The sequence below is a fragment of the Lissotriton helveticus genome, chromosome 6 (assembly GCF_964261635.1).
Source record: "Lissotriton helveticus chromosome 6, aLisHel1.1, whole genome shotgun sequence".
Classification (NCBI taxonomy): domain Eukaryota; kingdom Metazoa; phylum Chordata; class Amphibia; order Caudata; family Salamandridae; genus Lissotriton; species Lissotriton helveticus.
Window position 1 is genome coordinate 2,067,715,233 of NC_136067.1, and position 24,019 is coordinate 2,067,739,251.

The 24,019-nt window shown below is 43.5% G+C and overlaps 1 protein-coding gene across 2 annotated transcripts in view; it reads right to left on the minus strand.

Annotated features, from left to right (window-relative positions):
* The window catches only part of LOC144764008 (uncharacterized), a 165,411-nt gene that overhangs the window by 70,533 nt on the left and 70,859 nt on the right, over positions 1 to 24,019 (minus strand). For both annotated transcript variants that reach the window (XM_078650137.1, XM_078650138.1), the window contains 4 exons: positions 22,523 to 22,678; positions 19,279 to 19,425; positions 5,852 to 5,995; positions 847 to 996 (listed from right to left, as the gene is read on the minus strand). In XM_078650137.1, coding sequence (XP_078506263.1) covers positions 847 to 996; positions 5,852 to 5,995; positions 19,279 to 19,425; positions 22,523 to 22,678 — 597 coding nt within the window. The remainder of the gene's footprint in view (positions 1 to 846; positions 997 to 5,851; positions 5,996 to 19,278; positions 19,426 to 22,522; positions 22,679 to 24,019) is intronic.

Below are 24,019 nucleotides of genomic sequence, written 5' to 3' on the forward strand. Positions count from 1 at the left end.
CAATGTTCTTGGTCATCAGAATTTTGAGTAGCCTACCACAAGGCTGTCTTGAGTTATTTAAACCTTGAAATAGTTTCTTTAGAGTCCTCCAAAATATGTGTGCTACTGTTTGTTCCTTAATGTTTGTCGTATACTTTTCACTTCGATTCAGACGTCATGTCTAACATAGCACGCCTAATCTCTGGTTCAATCTATTGAATCTATTGAACAGTACCTTATTGAAAGGATCTAACACAATAGTGTGTTTTCTGATTTCTTGTGTGTTGGATTCTAGTTTGATACCTTTGTACCTAATCCAAATAATTTAATAAATATATAGATACATTTGAAATTGCACTAATTGCATCTTTGTCAATTGGCTACCAGCGGCAAGGCCCTGAACTGCACAGAAAGAGCTAGACTAAGAATATAATATATGTAAAAGTGCCAAGCAGAGATGCAAAGAATTGATCAGCAAGAGCGGAATAAATGTCACTTATTTATAGATATAACTTATCAAAGGTGTGAGTAGCCTGAAAAGGCCTTACAGTAACATGCCTTTAAAGAAAATTGAGCATGTGTTTTCATGTGTTTTCATCAGGATGCGCTACATTTATAACGTAGCAAAAAAGATCCTATAGGGCTAAATGGATATTTTCCCCCAAACAGTACAACAGAGATGAGTTAAGTAAATTCTGTTCCTTTTAAATGAGGCCCCCTTGAGATCTGGACGGGGATGAGGCTTAAAATCTTGAACACCTCTCTGTTGTTGGATCTTGAATACCTAGTGTAAGGACTTTGTTAATAGAAGTAGGACAAACAGCCTCTGAAAGTGATTCCAGATAAGAAAAAAGTGTGAACCCATACCTGACAGGGCTTTGACACACTGCACCCCGCAGCCGAATAAGCAGCACTTCTCATGTGCCTCGCAGTCCACGTCACTGCTGCACTGCGGTGGGGGGAGATAGCTGCACTTGTTCTCTTTTTCTGGATCAACTGGGCAAAATCCTGGGTTTTCTGCAACACAAATAGAGGCATGTGGAGAATGAATTATTTTTTTGACTTTGAACATCTGCAGCAAGTCCAAGATATCTATGAAATCTTATGTGTTTCTGTGTGTGCGTGTGTGTGTGTGTATATATATATATATATATATCATCCACGGTGCAAGCAGCCGCCACACCTCGCTATGGCCCCTCCACTTTCAACAGTGGTCCGTGCTGGGCAGCGAGCCCAAATTAATTCAGGAAATCCACACCAAAGTCCTGTGCTTGGACGATATGAATCACAGACACAATCGGCGGTTTTCTTCAGAAAATTCCTTTCTGAAGAAAAACGCCGATTGTGTCCGTGATTCATATCGTCCTAGCACAGGACTTTGGTGTGGATTTCCTGAATGAATATATATATATATATATATATATATATATATATATATATATATCAGTACCAATCCCATTCTTTCACGAAAAAACGGGCCGACACATGCTCGGAGCTCTAGCAGTAGGCTTTTATTCAAAATTTCAGCGCACTCCAAATGTTCGGTGGAAACGCTTGGCAGACGCGTTTCAGCCTGTCAGCTTTCTTCAGTGCCCAGTTCCATCACATACCAGTTGTTACTACTGAAGGCGTGTTTAAATAACATGGATGGTCCACACTGATTGGTCTGTAGATGTTAACCCATCCTCTTCAGTTTTCATGGGCACTACTCCATGCCGGGATTTCTCGCATACCAACGAAACTGGATCGTACAGTAAGGATCCAGTCAACTAGCGCAGTGGCTTCCCAGTCATACCGGTAGAGATATGCAACGATATCCCGCTTCATAAAGATCCCAAACAAAGTCACATCTGCCAAAGGCTCCTTACGCAGCACACGACTGCGTCCTCCCTCCCCGTATGTCTTCTCGACTCAGGTGAGTGTCCTTTCCAATACGGGGGGAGGGGCGCTGTGTTGTATTTTCATACGATACCAAAGCTTTAGCAGGTTATCACGGAGCTCCAGACCGGGAGGGCGTGCGGTAAGCGGTTCCTGCTGTTACCGCCTATACATCAGTACCAATCCCATTCTTTCATGAAAAAACGGGCCGACACATGCTCGGAGCTCTGGCAGTAGGCTTTTATTCAAAATTTCAGAGCACTCCAAATGTTCGGTGGAAACGCTTGGCAGACGCGTTTCAGCCTGTCAGCTTTCTTCAGTGCCCAGTTCCATCACATACCAGTTGTTACTACTGAAGGCGTGTTTAAATAACATGGATGGTCCACACTGATTGGTCTGTAGATATTAACCCATCCTCTTCAGTTTTCATGGGCGCTACTCCATGCCGGGATATCTCGCATACCAACGAAACTGGATCGTACAGTGAGGATCCAGTCAACTAGCGCAGTGGCTTCCCAGTCATACCGGCAGAGCCATGCAACGATATCCCGCTTCATAAAGATCCCAAACAAAGTCACTTCTGCCAAAGACTCCTTACGCAGCACACAACTGCGTCCTCCCTCCCCGTATGTCTTCTCGACTCAGGTGAGTGTCCTTTCCAATACATATTGGAATATATATCCAATATATATATATATATGCACGTATTTCCAAAGAGGTAATGTCAACGCTGTGTCGTTTGGCAAATATCTTTTATTTGTCAGCTTAAACAAAAGTCAGACGCGTTTCGCCTGTCCAGCAGGCTTGCTCACTAACACCTTTTTTGTAAATAATTGGCCATTTTAAATTGTGCATTGCTTCCGTGTCATGTGCAAACTACAATAGTAAAGATTGAAGACATACTGGTAGTTCAATACACATTCTCACTTGGAATAGTCTGTTTTTCAAATCTTCAACAGAGGTTATTTGTTGAAAAGGCAATTCAAACTTTATCAAATGAACCCGCCCGCAATGAATGACATGCAAGGGAATAATGATGTTTCACTTTGGATTTCAGCGCATTGCGATGTGCGAGGCTGGCCAGGCGATGAGTTCCATCAATTTCAATCAACCGGTCAATTATACCTCCCTCCTTTCAAACATTCAGATGTAGACGGCATGGTGCCTACTGTTATTGTAATTGTAAACAACCTGATCATTTTTACAATTTACACTTTGCGTGCGCTTAAAACAATTGATTAATGCCCCAGTGGGCCATCAAATACTTTTCGCCTCCATGTTCCCTTACACACCTTGGGCAATATGCTCTTTACAATCGCATGACTGATCTCATCAGCGCGTGTGCACAAACCTTAATTCAGAATTGTACCAGTCAAGCCCAAGTGGGCATTGTAACCATTCCAAATTTCATATACACTCCATCATCTTTCGACTATGCCTTCTTTACTCTGGTGATCATTGTGATTATGTACATATTAAACAACAGGTAAAAATGTAATTTACATATTTAGAGCCCCGGAGAGGTGGCGGTCCCCGGGGCTGCGGGGTGCCCCCAGCTATTTTAATGTCGTCGAGCCTCGAGGGGTGGTGGTCCCCGGGGCTCAGGGGAGGCCTCAGAGGCCCCCCCATAATTAAACTTTTAAACTCGGGGTGGTGGTCCCCGGGGCTGGCCTTAGAGGACCCCCAAAATTATACTTTTAAGCCCCAGGGGGTGGCCGTCCCCAGGGCAGTGTTGGGGAGATTGGGCCCCCACACTTTATTTTTATAAACATGCTCCCTGAATTTGGAGGCTAATTATCATAGAAGCTTTGTTTTTTGTTTTTTTTATCGTCAGGATCCGGTCATCCTGCGCGGATTTTGCTGATTTAAAAAGAAAAAAAGGTTTTGGACCTTGGGAGGTCCTTGTGGGACCCCCTGAACAGGCCTAGGGGGTCAGGGTGTTTCTACAGTGCCCCCTTTTTGCGTTTTCTGCGTTTATTTTATAGGTTTCTTGTGCCTCGGTTCTACCGAGGCACAAGATGGCTGCCAACACTTCCTGATTTGGATTGTTACACACAACAAAGCTAGGGTCAGAGCTGTTTTCTACCTGCACACTATTCCACTATATATAGTCTTTTATCAGTTACTCAGAGACCTGTGCGTATAGGTCGAGGGCATGACCCATAAACACCCTCTAAATAGTGATGCAAAGCATCACAAACAAATAGAAACACACAATGACCCGCACAAGGAAAATTATACTCAAATTGTAAATATTGCTAGCAATTCTCTGAACTTCAATTGTTTTATGAATAAAAAGTTTTTCTACACAACTCTCAAGACTTGGACTTCACCTCTTTTTGGAAAGCGTTCATGATATACATTTGAAAATTACTGTTGCATTATTTTGGCAATATTTACAATTTGAGTATAATTTTCCTTGTGCGGGTCATTGTGTGTTTCTGATTTGGATTGTTGACAGCCAATTAGAATACAACTCATGCACCGCAGGGTGCGCTTAGGGTGTTCGGATCCTGACCGGCCATAGATATATATGTACTTTTAAATGTCATTTTCTCAGGAACTACTGAACGGATTTACACCATTTGAGCAAAAGGCACATGTCTGAACTAAGGACTACCTCTTTACCAAATTTGGTGTAATTCAGTTCAGCAGTTCGGCCTGTAGCTGCGTTGAAAGGTTCCTATGGAAAATTGCATGGGGAAAACACGTTTTGGGACCCCCTTTTTTCTCGGCCCCCGCTTGACGAATCACCCTGAGACTTTCAGGATAGGAGCGGACCGGAGCTGGCCATTAGTTTTGAAAATTTTGCTGGATAAAAATCCTTACGGTTTGGATCTCATACTTTCATACTCTTGTGACTCTACATGAGTCCTTGGTCTTCCAATTCTATAAATATTACCTAAAGGTGGGGTCCAAATCCCAATCTGTAAATAACACCTCGGGTGTTAGGCGGTTCTTAACCAAATAGCATCATCCTCCATTATATTACTATTGTTAATTACACTATACCCACAGTATATGTCTTGTTCCTCATGAGGTGCGAAAATTAAACCACCACTACCCTCTATAATTTGCTAATAGGGAAAGCTGTAGTAAGCCCTTGCATTTCGGGAAAGCTGTAGTAAGCTCTTGGTTCTAGGAACAGCTGTAGTAAGCCCCTGGAGCTGGTGCAAGTAAGCTCTTGGATCTAGGGGGAGATTGTCGTAAACTCTTTGATGTAGGGTGAGCCATAGTAAGCTCTTGGATCTTGGGAGGGTTGTAGTAAGCTCTTGGATCTAGGGAGAGCTTTAGTAAGCCTTTGGATCTGGTGCGAGCTATAATAAGCTCTTGGATCTAGAGAGAGCTGTAGTGAGCCTTTGTATCGCCAGACAGCTGTTGTATGCTCTTCAATCTAGGGAGTGCTGAAGTAAACCTTTGTATCTCAGGAGAGCTGTAGTAAACCCTTGGATCTCAGAACAGCATATCTCATGGGGCAGTACCAAGTCAATGTCCGGAGGTTGTGTAACACCGAAGGAACACTTTGTCCATCGCACTGGAACTGGATTCCCCTGATTAGATTGTCTTCAAAATGCTATAAATATAAACAAAAAGATAGTAGGAAGAGACAGCACTACTGCCTTAGGGATGCTTTGTTCTCATGTAATCCTGTTATGGTTGCTAAGCAGACCAAGGACATAATATCCAGACCCTTTCTCTCTTGTGGATGTTGGAGTTACTCTGAAGATCCTGAATAGGAGCTCACTATAGTCATGACAGCCAGGAAATTAGACTCCACTCAGTCCCATGAGCTGCAAGTGGGTTAACATTCTTCAAATCCTGTGCCTGACCTGGGACTTCAGCTTTGATCTCGAAATTCAAGCACACTATTTCTGATCCCTTATCATGAAACAGCTCTTTCCCAAGGTCAAGCTTTAGAAAATGTTCGAATGGGTAATTCATTTAGCAAACCCCAACATGACTCCAACCTTACAAAATGTTGACCAAAACACACCTGAAGGATTGGTGCACCTTATCCCACACTGGGAACAGCACTTCTTTCTGCCTGGACAATCACGGTCATCTTCGCACTGCTGCGCAGGCAGTTGGAGCCCACACAGGGCTGGTGGTGGTGGGCATATTCCTGTTTTCACTGTAACTGAAAAAAAGTATGTTTTTTAATTTACATTATTATTTTTCAGGCACACTTCCAAAATATGATTGGCAGCTGGGAAGAGCAGAATGTTATTAATCCATCACAATTGATGAACAAGTCAAGTAAATAAAGTGCCTTTCAAAATACACAAGTATTTAAACAATTCATAATGGTTTGAGAGGTAACAAAAACAGAAGTGTGCAATTGATTATGAAAGGAGCAGGTTACAACATATTATGTGTAAGCAATTGGTTTATTAGTTGAGAGGAGTGGAATCCCCACTCAAATAATAAACAGAATCCTTGTCAGGGTGAACCACAAGTGTATCTAAATATAGCTGTGCTTAATCATCTGTTAGTCTGGCACAAAAGCATTTAGAATTAATTTAGAGGCAATGTATAAAGTACTGTTTTTATCACTTTAACAGTAATATAATGAAAACACACTAGAACAATCCCAAACCAATGAAAGAATAGGATAAAATGTAATAAATAAAATGTAACCAAAACAACAAAAATCCAATTAATACACCTGGAAATATGTGTTTTTAAAATTGTTGGTAAAAATAGCCCAGAGATGCACAAAGAGTCACACACGGTTATCTGACTATGCTGGACCAGGGGAAAGTCATAAGTTCTTTCCAGCCGCAATGAAGAAGGGGCGGAAGGATGGACCAGGTTCATCCATCTGAAGAGTTACCTTCTCAAGTCCTCATGAGCAGCTGGTGTTCACATGGGGGGCACAAAGAGGTCATTGTCAGCATGAGAAGCAAGTTGGGTGTCACAGACAGTTGCTGGTTTGGCGTGAAGAGCCGGTAGTAGCGAGAGCTTCATGTTAGTGGTCATAGCGGGCTGATGCTGTCAGCATGAAGAGCAAGTCTCACTGCAACTTTGCATTGGCGGTCATCGCAGGTGATCGCAGTCGGCACGAAGTGCACGTTTTGCTGGAGGTTCGTGCTGTTGGCCGTCATGGATGGTTGTTGTTCAGCAGCAACTTGTTTGCAAGGAGTTGGGAACCTCTGTATCTTAAACCTTTCGTCAGGAGGACTACACTCTGACGCCAACCAAGGTTTTAGGACCTGAGGGGCACCTCTTGGGAATCGGGACTCACTCAGGCAGAGGCCAGCAGCTGGGCTCAGGCAGGTCCTGCTAAGTCCAATTATTGCTGGTTAGCTGGGCAGCTGCAGGGCAGGCCTCTGGAAGGTTGGTGTGTCTCTGTAGCTCAAACGGGAGGTCAGACAACTGACACTTGTAGTCACGTCTTGGGGGCATGAGTTCAAGGCAAGAAGATCCAATTTTCTTTCTGATTTGCAATTTACACCACACTATTATAATTTGTGCGCATCAAGTTGAATCCACAGTGTATTCAACTCGATAGCCACACTACATTAACTATAACTCGCCACTCTACTATGCTATGTGTCCTCACAAAAGAGTTGATTTGTGATGTCATTAGTGTTCTTGGAAAAACTATTATTTTACATGGTATAAGGGAAATAATATAAAACGGTGTAGTAGTGCATGGAGTAGGAACAAGTTATGTAGTGTCGCTACCGAGTAAAAGACACTGTGAATAGTGGTGGGCAAATTATAATCATTTCAATGTTTTGCGTAAATTATAACTTAAATGAATAAGTATAATTTATGAACTTTAATTTTTGTGTTCTTAACCTTTTTTTGTAGATAAAGAATATATCAGGCTATATTATTTTAAAGGTGGTGGATACGTTATAAATTTAAGGTATAACTATGACTGAAGAATTTCTACATGTTTGTGTATTTTAAGTGTGGAATGTATGGAAAGAATACATAAGGTTTTCCTGAATATAATAATGGTGTAACCTTTCATTTTTTTTATTGAGTTTCAATGTTTTTTTATTTTTAATAAAACTTGGTTTTAAATGGTAGAGTTTGCTATCAACTGATTGAGCGTAATTAAGTGGAGTGTAGCACAGTAGAGTGGAGAAGATTGTTTGCTGTAAAGTGTACTGTTGTAGAGTATAGTGTCATAGATTGGAGTAGAGTGGAGTAGAGTTGAATGTGGTACAGTGGAATAGCGCACATGCACGTGCACTTGCATAGAGTGGAGTGTTGTACAGTGGAATGGGGTAGAGTGGAGTGGTGTAGAGTAGAGTGGAGTACCGCAGTGTAGAGTAGAGTGGACTGGAGAAGAGTCAATTGGCATAGCAAAAGGTGGAGTAAAGTGTTATATAGTGTAGTGGAATGTTGTATAGAACAGTGGTGTGAAGTGCACTAGAGTGGATAGGTGTAGTGTTGAGTTGAAAAAATTCTTAGAAATTGGAGCGGGTTCTTCTACAGTACAGTGAAGTGTTGTCCTGTAGATTGTTGGGATGTTTCGCACATGTGGAGTAGAATATTCTCTACAGGAGTGGCAGGACATAGAGTGGAGTAGAGGGATGTACAGTGTCGTGGAAGAGCATGTAGTAGAGTACAGTGTTGTATAGTAGCACAGAGTGTATTAGTGTCTTGTATAGAGTGGAGGTGCATAGAGTCGAGTGTAGTGGGATGGTGTAGAGAGGAGTGTTAAACATTGCTATACAGTAGGATAAAGTGTTGATCACTGGAGTAAAGTGTAGTCTAGTCCAGTGGAGCATAGTGGCATACAGTTGAGTAGCATTTTCTAGTGTACAGTGGCTTGGAATCAAGTAGAATGGACTAGCGTACTATACAGTGGAGTAAAGTGTTGTCAAGTGGTGTGGTGTGTGTAACAGAGGACTGGGCTGCTGTGCTGTAGAGTGTCAGAAGGTGTTGTAGAGTGGAGTACAGTAACATGCACAGAGTGGATTAAAGTATTGCACAGTGAAGTGGCTTGGAGTACAGTAGATTGCAATACAGTATAGTAGAGGGGGATAGGCTGTCGTACAGTTGAGTTACACAGAGTAGTGTACAATGGAGTGCTGTAAGTAGAGTAGTGAAGTACAGTGGAGTGGTGTCTGGTAGAGTATATTAACTCTAGGGTGGTATAGCGGGAGATACATAGAGTGTTGTAGAGTAGAATATAGTGTTGTACAGTGACATTGAAGTAATTTGTTGCACAGTGTAGTGCTATTCAGTGGAGTCTAGTGAAGTACACTGGAGGGGAATAGATAGTTGTTGATGGAGAATATTGTAGTGGAGTAAAGCATAGTGGAGTGGCATGGAGAGAAGTTGGGTAGAGAGGAGTGGGGTAGAATGAATTAGCATACAGTGGAGTGATGTAGAGTGTTGTAGCATACAGTGCAATAGCGTACAGTGGAGTGGAGTGGCGTACAGTGGAGTGGCATAGAGTAGAATACCATACACTGGAGTGCCATAGAGTAGATTGCTGTAGATTGGAATAGTGTACTGTAAAGTGGCATAGACTGGAGTGGGGCACAGTGGTGTTGCATACTCTAGAATAACATTAAGGAGAGTGACATACACGGGAGTGGCTACAGTGAAGTTGCACAGAGTTGATTGGCATAGAGAGGAGTGGGGTAGTGTGGAGTGGCATACAGTGGAATGGAGTAGAGGGGAGTGGTGTAGAGTGGAGTGGCATACAGTGGAATACCTTAAACTACAGTGTGAGTAGGAACTCACCGAGGTAGCCCCTTGGACAAACCATTCCGTTGTCCACCGAAGGATTGAGTCTGTCGGGCCGGCATCAGGAGTTCCAATCCTGGTTCTGAAACTCCATGCCGTCTTTCCGTGTCTCCGCAAAGAGCTGAAAGCCCAGACCCGGAAGGGGTTGGAACTAACCCAGGAAGTAGATTCAATCCTCCAATGAAAGGCGGAGAGCGCGAGGAGGAAGGCGGGCAGGTCTGGAGTGTGGAATCGGACGAGAGGACGCCAGAAGAAGAAGCGGAGAACACTCAGCGGCAACAGACCAGCGTGACGGAGCCCCAGAAAGAGGACGGCGCAGAAGAGGAACCGGACGAGTCGTGGTGCGAGGACTGGTGGAGTCCCCCGGAGGATGCTGGAGAGCGGCCGTGACTCTGAAGAGTTACGGCAGGGCCGGTGAGTGGGGTGTTACAGGAGTCGGAGGGTGGAATACGGGGAGGTGGTAACCGGAGGGCACGGGACAGATAAAGTGTAACTTGTAGAGCATGCTGTGCAGTTTTTGCCGCATTTAATCCTGACATACTGGTACCTATCACCTGCCCTTGGCCGCATTTAGTCCTAACGTACTCGTATCTATTACCTGCTCTCAGTTAGTGATTCCTGTGTCCTAACCTACCGTATGAAATTCTGACTGGGTCAGAATACTCGGTTACGCATCCAAATAGGGTGTGTTGATCGATGCCCTTTTTGTTTTCTACTTTCACAGTTTTGTGCTACTATACCCTTTTGTTTATTGAATCACTGAACCCAAGACGACCCAGAAACGAGCACTGATTGGTGTGGTGATGGTGTATACCCCTTAGGGCACGTAGAATCAGTGTTCTGACGGCCCCTTTCTTTTTACCTCTTTTATGAGCCTCCGGGGAAATCCTGCAGACTCCGATGAAGAGGAGCTTGGAGCGACAGCCCTAACAGCCCTACTTCAACAGGAAGAAGCGCCAGAAGAAGCATACAGTGACTCACGGACCTTTGTTTCCGCTGAACTTAAACCCATTATCAATAAACAACCTATTCGTAACTATCTTCAGCCTCCACGCCTGTTTATCCGACCTGCGCTCCCACATACAGTAGCATACGCTCAAATAGCATACAGTGGAGTAGTGTTGAGTGGAGTGGCGTACAGTGAAGTGGCGTACAGTAGAGTGTCATAGATTGAAATAGTGTACAGTAGAGTAGTGTAGAATTCAGTGTGGTATAGTGGAGTAGCATACAGTGGAATCATGCATTGTGGAGTGGCATACAGTGAAGTCCAGTACGGTGGAATGGCATGTGTTGAATAGAGTTAAGTGGTGGAAAGTGTGGTTGCATACAGTGGAACAGCGTAGGGTGGAGTTGGGTACAGCCGAGTGGCATAAAGTGGAGTAGTGTATAGTTGGTTGGCTTAGAGTGGAATAACGTAGAGTGAAGTAGACTGGACTGGCATAAGATAGAAAAGCATGCAGTAGAGTGGAGTAGTGTAGAGTGTAGTGTGGTAAAGTTTAAGAGCATACAGTGGAGTAGCATAGAGTGCATTGTAGTGGAGTAGAGTGGCGTTAAATGGAGGGAGGTACTGTGTAGTAGCATAAAGCACAACAGCATAGAATTGAGTGACATAGAGTGCAGTGGTATAGAGTGGAATAGTATACAGTGGAGTGTCATACAGTGGAGGGTCAAAGAGTATAGTGGTGTAGAGTGGAATAGCATACAGTGGAGTGGCATACAGTGAAGGAGTTTAGAGTGGAGTTGCATATTGTTGAACAGTGTAGAGCATTGTGGAAAGAGTAGTTGCTTACAGTAGAATAGTGCAGAGTAGGGTAGTGTAGAGTGGACTAGCGTGGAGTGCAGTGGCACAGAATGGAGGGGCATTGAGTGTAGTGCCATAGAGTAGAGTGACATAGTGTGCAATGACATAGAGTGGAGTGAATTAAAGTAGAGTGGTGTGGAGTGTAGTGGTGTTTTGTAGAGGGGCGTACAGTGGAATACTGTAGATTTGAGTGGCATAGTCTGAAAAGGCATACAGTGGTGTGGCATAGAGTGGAATAGCATAGAGTGGAGTGTTGCGCAGTGAAGGTGCATGCAGTGTAATAGTGTAGAGTCGAATGGCATGCAGTCAATTAATCAATCAGGGTTGGTAAAGTGCAACAACTGACCGGCAAGGATCTCTAGGTGCTGTGGGGGAGGGGGCTTCTCGTTTGATTGCTTGGGTCATCCAAAGAGCCAAGTCTTGAGGTCCTTCCTGAACTTGAGCAATGTGGGGGCGTGCCAAAGGTGGAGGTCATTTCAGGCCTTGCTGCGAGGTAGAAGGACTCTCCTCCTGTTTTGTAGATGGGTAGAACGGTGGCTAGAGAGAGGTCAGATGATTGAAGGTGTCTTGTGGGTGCGAAGAAGTAGAGGTGGTTGTTTAGGTATGTTTGTCTGGTGTTGTGGATGGCCTTGTATGCGTGAGTGAGGAGTTTGAAGGTTATTCTTCTTTCCACAGGTAGCCAGTGGAGATCACAGAGGTATTGGGTAATGTGGCTGTGATGGGGGATGTCTAGGATCAGTCTGGCTGCGGCGTTCTGGATGGTCTGGAGTTTGAGATGTAGTTTTTTGCTGATTCTGGCATAAAGAGACCTGCTGTAGTCCAGTCTGCTACTGATGAGAGCAGAGGGTGTTGAAGCAGGCCAAGGATACAGGGTTGATCTTGAGAATTATTGTGAGCAATGAGTCCAGTGTGATGCTAGCATTTCATGTGTGACCCCGGTCGAGGAGGGAGCAGATGTCATATGTGGCAACGAGTAGGGTTGTCTCGGTGTTGTGGCTGCTGCGGAATCCGGATAGGGAGATGTCCAGGATGTTGTTAGCTTTCATGAAGTTTACTGTGAATGGAAGCAGGGAGATGGGCTTGAGGTTTTTGAGGTCTGTCGGGTCTGTGGAGGGTTTTGTTGACTCTGGCATGTTTCCAGTCGTTGGGAAATGTGACGGTTTCAAGGGAGCAGTTGATTGTCAAGCGTATTGTGAAAGACGTGGGGTGGGCAGGGGTCTGAGGTTGCTCCAGAGTGGATGCTCTTCATGGTCTCCAAGGTGTCTTTTGTTGTGAGTGTTGTCCAAGTGAGAAGCTCTGTTGGGTAGCGTCGCTAGGAGGGGGAGCTGGAGTGGTGCGGAGGTCTTGGTTATCGAAGTTGTCATTGATCATCTTAACCTTGAGGTGAAAACAAGTTGCATAGTCTGTGGCGGAGGACTTGGGAAGGTGTGGCGTAGTTTGCTTTGCTGCATGGTTGGCAAATTCATTGCTGATGGGATTTCTTCTTTGTGGATTTGGTGAGTTGGTGGTGTGCTGTGGTGGCTGCTCTGTAGACGGTGCATGTTTCTGTGGTTTTGTTGTTCCTTCATGTCTTTTTTAGTCAACAGCAGGAGCGTTTTGGATTCTTGGAGTGCAGGGGTGAATCAGCTTGCTTTCTTGATATGTTGTCCTGCGGCTTTCTTGAGGGGGCGAATGTGTCAGTGCAGTTTGAGCTCCTTTCTGTAATCCTCAAAGGTTGCTATTCACTACAGTATATTCAAATGGGGTCCATGTCCCAGAATCATGTTTCCCTCGGGACGCCCCTAAGGGGCCTGATTGTGCTCACTCTGCCCTCATGATTATGTTTTCAATTCTTTTTCAGGACAAAGGGACCAAATCCATAAGCCTCGTATAAGCTGCCAAAACACAATGTTCAAGTTGTCAACAACGAATCAGGATTCACTAATCTGCTTCAAATTGGATACTTTGAGCATATCTGCTCACCAACTATCCAGATATCTATACTATATGAACTTTAATTTCTCAAACACTACTGAACGGATTTTAACCAATCACAAAAAGCATTCTTTCTGGACCAAGATCTAGCTTTCTGCCAAATATGGTGTCATTCTGTATTTTTCAACCCCCCCTTAACAGATCTCCCTGTACCTGTCCATTTACTAACTCAGCAAAAAAGTAGAGATTTGTTAAATTACGCAAAACTTATTGGCAACCCTATAAAATATTTTATTCAAAATTAAGTTGAATGCAGAGGCATTTTTTTACCATGGGGTGATCTCCACCATGGCGGCTAAACCGGGATCGGAACTGGATGATGATTTTTATGCTCAATATGATACTCCATGACCTGACGCTTTAACTTACTTCAAAATAATAAGGTTGCTGGCGTTGAAGGATGGGAAGACTGGGATCAATCTGTTTTTCTGGGATTTCCAAACAAAAGGCATGCGATTTTTGACTTTGAAGGTCAATTTCCATAAATGCCGAAAGTTAATTCTACTTTAGCAGGTAATGCATCTTCCTCTTCATTGGATTCAGAAAAAGCAAACCTACCACGGTTATTCATTCCCTCAGACTGCCTCAATGGATCGGGAGAATCAACATCCCTTTTGTGGCTGAGACCAGAGCTGGGGGTCTGCGATGTCTGGAAAAACCCGGCGACAAAGTTAGGTGTAAAATAAAAAGCAACAGACTATGAAAACCTGACTACTGTATATCTGCTCCAGTAGGAGCCAGAACTTAACTATTTCACGAGGTTTGACTCTCGAGCATCCCAGACAAATGAATTCTAAATGTGGTTAAAATTGTTATTCTATTGAGCTACATCATCCTCACTGGAGTCACTATTCAGAACAAAAGACATGGTTTGAGGCCAATCACTTCTGAATGGAATTGATTTATTGATGTAAAACAAGTCACAGTTCCAGTCCCTAAAAAACAAAGAAAACAGGGGCATATTTACTAGCCCCTATCAGCACAGGAACGTCTCTTTTTTGATATTCCTGTGGCAATAAGGGCCTCGACTGATTTACAAGGCGGCCTTAAGCCACTTACCGTGGTTTAACACCGCTTTGTAAAAAAGGCACTCTTTCACGCTATACCCAGAGTGAAAGGGACAGCTAATGAGTTGTGCATTGGGCGTTCCACCACAACACCCTTGACGTTGTCCCATATTTCCAAGATATGGAGCAGCACCAAAGATAAGACCAGGAAATACTTGACCTTAAACAGGCGATACGATGAGAAATGTTTCATTTCTCCTCATATTTTGTTCTTTCCATTTTTGCTGCATTTAGTTCATGTTCCCACTCAGGCTGCATAGGAAACCTTAAAGAAATCCTCCTAGTCACTATCCATGCTATATTCTCTAACAGACCCTCATCTAAGCCAAAACCAAGCACTGGATCAGGGTGATTACCGCCAGAGAGTTGCCTTGCTGAATCGTGTTGGGTGAAACATTAGTAAATCTGGCCCTGATTAACTAACTTGGTGGGACCCTCTATTTATAGTATTACAGAATCACACATAACTCAAGAATAGAATGATGACAGCATTTTGTGAAAGCAATACTTCATTGGAGTTGCTGAGGGGCAGCAAATGCACAGGCACTGGGCCCCTCTTAAATTGCTACACGATTACATACAAATATATGAAATAGATCAAAATATCGCTAAACAAATCAATGTATTTAAGTTGGGGCTGTATGTTTCAGTCTGCCTGCTCTGCCTCGTTCTGAAGCAGGAGACAGAAGCCAGGAAGTAAATCAACCTTCTACAATGTGACGCAGGTCACAGGGCTTTCGGTTGTAAAGCTCTTCATTGCCATTGTGGTCTGTGGTGGTTTGCAACCTGTAGGCCTGTGACGTGATCAGTGTCACGGTTTTGGGCATCAGAGACTTCATCCCTGCGCGATTTCAGACATCTGTCATTCACACGCAAAAGATCCACCCTTTAGGCATACGTGGGAGTGGATGCAAGCAAGTCTGATTTGGTACCTAGTTCTCAGTAATGGTAAGTGTTAGACTACTAATCTCTGGTGTTATGTATATTGTGCTTAGGCCCCCACCGCGCTAACCTCCCCCACTGTGCCACCCCAGGCCCTGGCTGCATGTCTCTGGCCCCATTAGAATTGGAGCTGTAGCATTTATTTCCATGTGAAATGGGTCCAAAAGATGAGCAGGCCAGCCAGGGTTCCTTTTCCATTGTGAAGTTGATCCAAATATCAGAGTTAACAGCAAAGTGAAAACTATGTGTTTACAGTGGACAGTTCTCTGATGTATGATGGTTTCCAACAAGTTAGATAAGAGGTCCTCATGGCTTTCGTTATTTGTTCATGACCAGCATTTCAAATATGTTTGTACTATGTTGGCCCTACTAAGATCCAGAGGAGGCGATTTGGGAGTAAAAGCCAGAGAGTGATCCTAAACCACTATATCTCAATCGTGGAGGAAGAAGTACAAGAAATAATAGTGGGAATGAGGACCGCCATTGAGCAATATTTTGATGCTTGTGGCTTTCTAACTCTCCACCCACTTTTGAAGGGAGCAGGCTAGTGTGGTGAAATGGCTTAGTGCAATCTTAAAATGACTTTAGAATTGTCGAGCATAATAAATCTATTAAACAATAAGGATTGTTTAAAACACTGGTTGTGTATTTTGGGACATTTTTTAGTCCAGATCTGCTACCAGGTCACTAACATTTGTACCATGCTCAAGCTGAAAACTTGGAAGACGCAAGGCATGAGCTTAGTGTCATGCCTTTCACCATTAGGGTTGTACTACGCCAACAGTAGTGCTGGCCTCAACCTCACCCCTACGTTTCCGCACAGCTCGGAATTCCATCTAAAAGAAACCATGGCCTCTTATTTACAGAACAGATTCCAGTGTCCCCACAGTTGAGCAGACAAGGCAATCCCTGGCAAGAGCTGACAAACACACCCAACCCCTTCCTTGCAGGAATGGCTGCAAGGCTTGGGAACAAAATGTGGCATAACAGGGTAGAACGCTACACCATGCATAAGGTGCTCTGAGCTCATGTATACTTGTGTACTGTGGACGACCATTTCCACACCTTTAGGACTTTTCCACATTACTGTGTCCTCCTGTCCAGTGTCCTCATGTAATTATCCCAAAACACATCATATTTGCCCTATTGATCCTGTGCCCCTATTGCCTGTGCCCTCATGACAGTGTGCTCAGGTCACAGCCCTGGTCACATCATCTGTGCCCCTCTATGATTGTACCTGCACATTATCCTCTTGTCAGTGGAAAAGCCCCAAATGCTGTGCCAGGTTCTCAACATGCTTGCTTGTCTGCCATTAAAGCAGTCAGTGTGCCAGAGTATGAGATTCAAATTGGGCCTATCTTCATGCCCCTAAGTCAACCCTGATGCCAAAAACATGAATTGATTTACTAATAATGAATGATAAAAACGTTAAAGCAATGCATTCAGCGATTTAGTTCCTGTCTTATTTCACATTGTTTACTTAATCTTGCATTCCCCAAGCGATAGCTATTTAATAATGTTATTGTGTATCTGTATTTTTTTCAGTGCATCCTTTGGGCCTTGCCCAGTGTTTATGAGGGCCTTTGATTGTGAACACCGGCACTAAGGCTGAAGCCAAAGAAAGTGCATGTCAGTGGGTTGGCCTCTCTGCAGAGCATACAGAGCAATGATTATGTATTCCATTTGTAATTAAAATTCTGTGGAAAAGATTGTGAAGGGGTGCACAGATGTCAAAATATTTTCAAGGCAAAAGTGAAAGAAAATAAAGTATTTACCTTTGAAAGAATGTAGTGTATGTTTGGGGGCAGTGAATTGAGAGAAATGCGAAGAAGTTCATTCAGGGAAGAATGGGAAGAGGGTGCCGAAGAGGAAAGAGAGGTGGTTAAAGATGTGCAGATGGACAAGGAAAAGAGGATACATATCTAACATAAAGCCCCATAATCAAAGGCCAAAACTACTTCCACAGGCCTTAATGCTATTTAATTTACACTTGCAACTTCAGAATTGAAACAGTTCCAATGTTTATTATTTATAATAAATGTTTGACAAGGCCAATCATACTGACAGATTTAGGTGTATGTCAGTTGTTGTGTCATTTATCTGGAAACAATTACATCTCAGAGGAAAATCAAAATACTGGTCAGGTGGTACATTATGGGAATCACAAAAATGTATACGATATGTTTTTTTAACTTTTTTCATCCCTCTTAAAGACCTGTCTGCACATATTTCTATTTAACTGTTTGCAGCCAGCAGCTGTGGGTGTTCCTGATGCCTGGTTAGAGCATTTTTCCAAAGTTAATGCTGCATGCAGTGCATGACACTGAGTAAACATACATTTTAAAAGGTTCAGTTTGCTACGCTGTACAAGTCACACATTGCAGAAACTGTTAAACATATTAATGCAGTAAGATATGGGGCAGTTTTTAATGTGTTTAAAATTTAAAGACTATGCGTTCCCACTGCTTTATATGCATTGCTTTATCAATACATAAATTTGCTGTAAAATGCACCATTTGCCAATATTTTTTTCATTTTTTATTTTTTTGGGGAGAGGGACCCACCCTGGATCCGAGGTTTGTCCATTAAACTTGTTTCTGTCACTCGCTATATGAAAGTCATGCCCAATGGTATGCCTCACCACTTTTAAATATCACCAGCCTCCCCTGATCAACGCATCTCTCCTCTAGCATGAATTAACCTTGCACATCAAATTTGGAACCGTTGCACTCAGAATGTGCGCTTCTCTCAATGGAACTGATGCTTTGCTGCAGTTGCGTGAAGAAATCCGGCGCAACACCCCAGCTGCGTAGGGACCATTAACGCATCTCGTGCTTCGAAAAGGATTGAAGTAATTTTGCTCAGTGGGCCCTGCGTGGGTCCTATCTGCACTCTATCCCAGGCAGCATGAACTCTCGACTTTGACGCAGTGCGAGGTGACGAATTAACTATTTGAGCACTATTTGCTTCTAAGCGTTATTTTTGCATATAACCTTTAAAAATTCATATCTCGACTTCTACTCATTGGATTTTAGTTTTTTTTTCTTCTTTTAGTAATAAAAGTATTTTCTATTTTTCTAACCTGATGTTGAGTCTTTTTGTGGTGTTTTTATGTTGAACCTTTTTGTGGTGTTTTCACTGTGTTACTGTGTGCACAAATACTTTACACATTGCCTCCTAAGTTAAGACTGTGCACTCTGTGCTAAGTTTCCACTGGATGAACACAAGTTGATTTTTACTGTGTATCCAACTTACCCTGACTAGAACTGTGGTTCCTGCTCGGACAGGGTGGATACACTGCCAACCAGAAGACCAGGGGCAGATTCAAGCCCCTTACGTCACTTTTACTCTGCTGTTGCGTCACTTTTGTGATGCAATGGCGACCTACAAAATACGGCAAATTTACTACATGACGCATGTAGGGAGATGCATCATGTTGTAAAGCTCTGAGTGACATTAAACCTGTGTCAGGTATAATGTATGCAGAGTAGGCACCCCCACGCAGGAAAGCCTTGTATAAGTGATGCAGTGAAATCTACAAGATTTCACGGTGTGACTTTTAGGACGCCACTGTGTCAAAACCTTACGCCTGCTTGAAGCAGGCGTAAGGAGTGAGGCAGTGTATTGGAAATAGGCCACAACACGCTTTGCTTGAGACACAACTCCAACAATGCATGACTTTTCCACCAACAGATGCGTCCGAATTTCGGACGCATCTGTCAATCCTTACATCGTAGTGTGCTGTATTGTAAATACGGGGCATCTATGGTGGCGTAAGGGTTTTTCACTCAGGTGCATGGAAACTGACGAATCTATACAGTGCGTCAGTTTCTTGTAAATCTGCCCAATTTCTAAAAATTGTCATAACACTGTAACTTTTACCCTGAACCAGTCTCACATTGAAGTGCGAAGTATCCTCACCTGTCTCTGTGCACGCCATACTGCAATTTCCATGGCAACAGCACCGCTGTGTCCCTGGGCACTGTTTGTCACTGCTGCATTCTGCAGGAGCAGGAGGAGAAAACAGACAGCTGGACCCGTTGAAGGCTGGACAGAATCCAGGTTTATCTGAAACGGAATTCATCAGAATGGAATTAGATTCTGCTATTGCTGCTTTTTTCAGTTAATAATAAAGGATTGGAAAACAGATATGTAGATATAGAAACATGTGATTCCACCTTTTTTTCTTATTAAAATTGCAACTATTAGCCAATTTTAATTTGAAATCTAAGGTAAACCTGTATCATTCTCTTCAAATCTTGTCTTACACTATGCAAGAGTTATTTCACCCCATTCACCTCTGTTCAGCGGTTTGCTGTTTCCTATTCAAGACCCATTATTCTCTTCTTTTTGGCTATACTAGTGGTACTATGTTGAAGTGCTACAGCTCCCAATATTTCCCAACTTTTAACACTTTAACAATTATTTGTAGGGCAGCATTTGCACTACAGATATCAGAATGCATGCACTGTACAGAATCCATGCAGCGAGAGAACCCTTCCCCCATTGGCCAATGAAGCACGTTAGCCCTTTTGGGATAATCCACACTATCAGTACTGGGGAGCTGTTAGATTCTACACTCCTGCTCTTGAACTCCTGGTAGAGACTTACAAACCAGAACATGAGATGTTACCAACCAACCATGGTTGTATTTGTAAGCTCCCAAACTGGAATAGAGCAAACAACTCAGGTGTCCTTCAGCCAAATGAAGGACGAAGATATTGTGTTCTGTCTGCCGAAGTTATCTTCACCTCAACTCATTCCTTGGGCATGAAAGCCTTGGTTACCTGTGTTAATATAGCAGGTGATCAGGCAGATGTGTAAAAAGATGTCTCAGCTCTCCATGGTAACAGGACTCAGGTGCAAAAATTAAGAAGCATATGTACAAGGAAGTGGCGGAGTGAGGCGTTAGACGTCATGGCTTAACCCCTCACTCCGCCACTTCAGAAACTCAAGGCTGCACCATATTTACAAGGATATGGTGCAGCCTTGCGTTTCCCCCTGCGCTGATGTTACACTTATCAGCCTAGCTCCAGCGCAGGCACCCGTGCACCATAGTGCAAGGGTGTCTGCGTGCAGGGTACAGATAGCTTCTGTAAGGAAGGTCACCCTACCTGTACAGAAACAATCTTTAAATTCCATTTTTTCACTTCTATGTGTGCTGCTTAATGCAGCACACATGGAAGTCACAAAAGGACTTTTTTTTTTTAAAGATTGTTTATGCGCAGGAAAGGGGACCTTCCTGTACATAAACAATCCAAGCCTTATTGCGTTTTACCATGTGTGTTGCATAAGGTAGCACACACGGACAAAGCAAAAACGAGGAGAAATAAAGCATGTCTCCTCATTTCGCCAAGCTAAGACCAGGTTTTCCCTGGTCTTTTTCGGCACTGCCTCCTATTTACACCTCCCTTGTAAATATGGGGCAGCGTCAGAATCAATGGGTGTTGCGGTGGAACATACCACCCACTGCCCACCCCTTTAATGCTAAGCATAGCATGAAACGGGGCGTTATTTACAAGGCAGCGTTAAGCCGCGTTAAGTGGCTTTACGCTGCCTTGTAAAAAAGGGGAGGCGCTTATCACCACCACAACGTCACTAAAAGGGACGTTGTGATGACAATAGGGGCTTGTACATATGCCCCTAAGTCTTATAAAGCAGTTCCCCCCAACTTCGAAGATAAGGCAAGATGGAGAAAATACATATCAAACAATCTACGATAAATGATGCACTTCATTCAAAAGTTGAGTGTCAACTCATCAACCATTGAGGCATATTAACAACGGAGCGACGGAGAGCGGCGTCAGCCTTCCTGGCTTAACGCTGCACTCTTCGGAAAGACAAGATTGCCCCTTATTTACAACAATATGGTTCAGCCCTGTGTTTCCCCCTGCTCTGACACTAAACACAGCAGCCTGGCGCCACTGCAGGCACCGTTGCACCATAGTGCAAGGGCGTCTGTGTTGAGGGGAAGATTGTTTATGTGCAGGAAAGGAAGCCTTCCTGCACTGTAGGGACAGTGACCAAGACTCCATACAACCTCTGACAGTCCATAATTTATAAAAATGTAACAACAGAAAAGGACAGGTAAATACAGGGACATGCGGATAAAGTCTGCATGTTATGCCTCATTTCAGGGCCTCCCCCGTTAATGTCAAATGCCCAAGTACGGGATATTTCCGGATGTGATAACCTGAACTTTCCTCTTTGGGACTCCCGTCCTCGCAGCCTAGGGGCTCTGCAGGGCCGACTCTAGGGCGGTGCGATGGGTGCCGCCGCACCGGGCGCTGACATGGGGTGGGCCGCCAAGCAGCAGATGCCACGTTCCTTGTCCCAGCAATTTTCAAGCATCAATAAAAATGTCATGATAACTCCGGTGATTAATGTTCTTGCTGGAGAGACTCCAGAGCTTTGTCTGGTAGAGGAAGTTTTGACTCATCATAGGGCAGAAGTTTAATATGCCTGCTGCAAAGAACCTGCCCCATTCAGATCACAAAGTGCATACACTATAATTAGGTCAATGGGTTATCACTTTTGTCAGACATCTCATTTTGTTACTAGCAGTTTGAAAGTTAAAATCCTATTATAGAGTAGTGAGCTATTAACTGTCTTCAATGAGCTGCATGCAAACTGCAAGGAATATATTATAGCTACATGTATTTTTGCACAGTCTTATCCTAATATTGCAAAAAGTATTAATTTGAATAAAAATGCATTCTTATTATTAAAGAATACCTCTAACAACTGTGTTACATGTTACATTCTGAATTTGCGCTTTTCCAGACAAGGGCTCTTAAACTTTACTTAAAACCAGTATGGATGACATGTGACTCCTACACCTCTAGGCCTCTGTCTTATATACCATTTCCTATACACTGATTTATACTTGTATAATCATTTCTGCAATGTTTGTGATGTAAAGCTTTAGGACACCGTAAACTGGTATAAAAGAATACAAGAGACAGTGGTTATGGAGACTTGGGGGGCATTGTCAAATGGTGGTAGCGAGGGAATCCGTGGCGAGGGGGTCATTGAGCGGGGGCCGCCAACAAACATCGTAGAACAGGGCGCCACCAGTTCCAAAGCCGGCCCAAAGGCTCGGCTCAGGATCACCCCGGCGACAGCGCGTGCTCGCGTGGGTTCCATAGCTGGCACTGCCCAGTACCTTGCAAGGGCTCCTTGCACTGCAGCTGGCAGCCATATTCACAGCACTTCTCCTCTCCCGGGCACTGCTGGTCTGTGGAGCACGCATTCGTGGGTGGGCTGTGGAAGTCAGCACACGTCGGGTAGGTGGGAGGCAGTGGGCACGATCCCTTCTTCTCTGCAGATTAAAAAGCAGAGAACATTTTTTTAGAATAGGGTGAGGGATTCAAGAGGAAAGTAATGAAGACTTAAGCAACCACAGCATGGAAACATATTTTACAAATTGCCATTTAATATTTTTAGTGTGTTGTGCAAAAATCAGTTCAGATGCAAAGAGTAGGAGAAACAGAAGTTACTTTTGGAAAATCATTCCCTAACCCTTATTTTTATTTTTATTTTGTAGATTTATATAGCGCAAACTTGGCGAGAAGGTATTGCAGTGCTTTACATGAGCACAATCTTTGAATGTCCCTCTGGATTTAAAGCACAACAGCATCACTTCAAACTTCTGTATTTTCCAGAAAAGACATTTCCAAATTTAGTTCAAATATTATTTGGTCTCTCGCTTTGATCTTACATGTAGTAATATAATGTTTTCAATAACTAACAAATTACAGTTTCTTGGAACAGTCCCTCATGCTGCTGTTGTGATAACAGACCAGTGGAGGATGGTAAGCTTAGGAGGGAGGAGCGGGACAAACACGCACACATACAAACTCACACCCATGCATTCACACACCCGCGCACATACACGCGTCCATTCACAACACTCATTACCAAATATTCAAACATACACGCACGCATCCACCAAACAATATTCTTTAAAAATATCACACTTACCTGCAGGTCTGCCTCAGAGGTCCCAGGAGGGTTTGGACTGCGGCCTTTCCTCATTGGTTGACCTAAGTTGGAAGACAGCAGTCCAACAGCCAGATTCATCATAGGAAAATCGGCTCGCAAAGGGCCAGATTCTGAGAATCTGGCCCTTTGCGAGTGCTATTTTTGCATTTGGGATTCATCATCCCAAATGCAAAAATCACAAATCTAGAACTGCATTTAAGGAATCTCAATTTGCGAATCCTTAAATGCAATTAATAAACCATTTGAAAATTGCGAATTCGCAATCTGGGGCCGCTATTAACCGCGAAGTATAACTACGTGGTAAATAGCGAAAACTTAGAAAAATGCACTTTAGTGCATTTTTCTAAGTTGTACGTTACACACACACACACACATGTCCTTTGGACATGTGTGTGCGCAACATCAGTGTACATTATCATTTCAGGGGTGCTACAGGGTGTCCTTTGGACACCCTGGCACCCTTGAAATCGCTTCCTTATTTGCGATTCGCAAATTGCGAATCGTAAATAAGGAATGACTCCCCATTCATTCCTATGGGCCTTTAGGCTCATAGGAATGAATGGGAAAGCCATTCCTTATTTGCGATTCGCAATTTGCGAATCGCAAATAAGGAAGCAGTAGAAATCACAAAAAATATTGCGATTTCTACATGAATCCC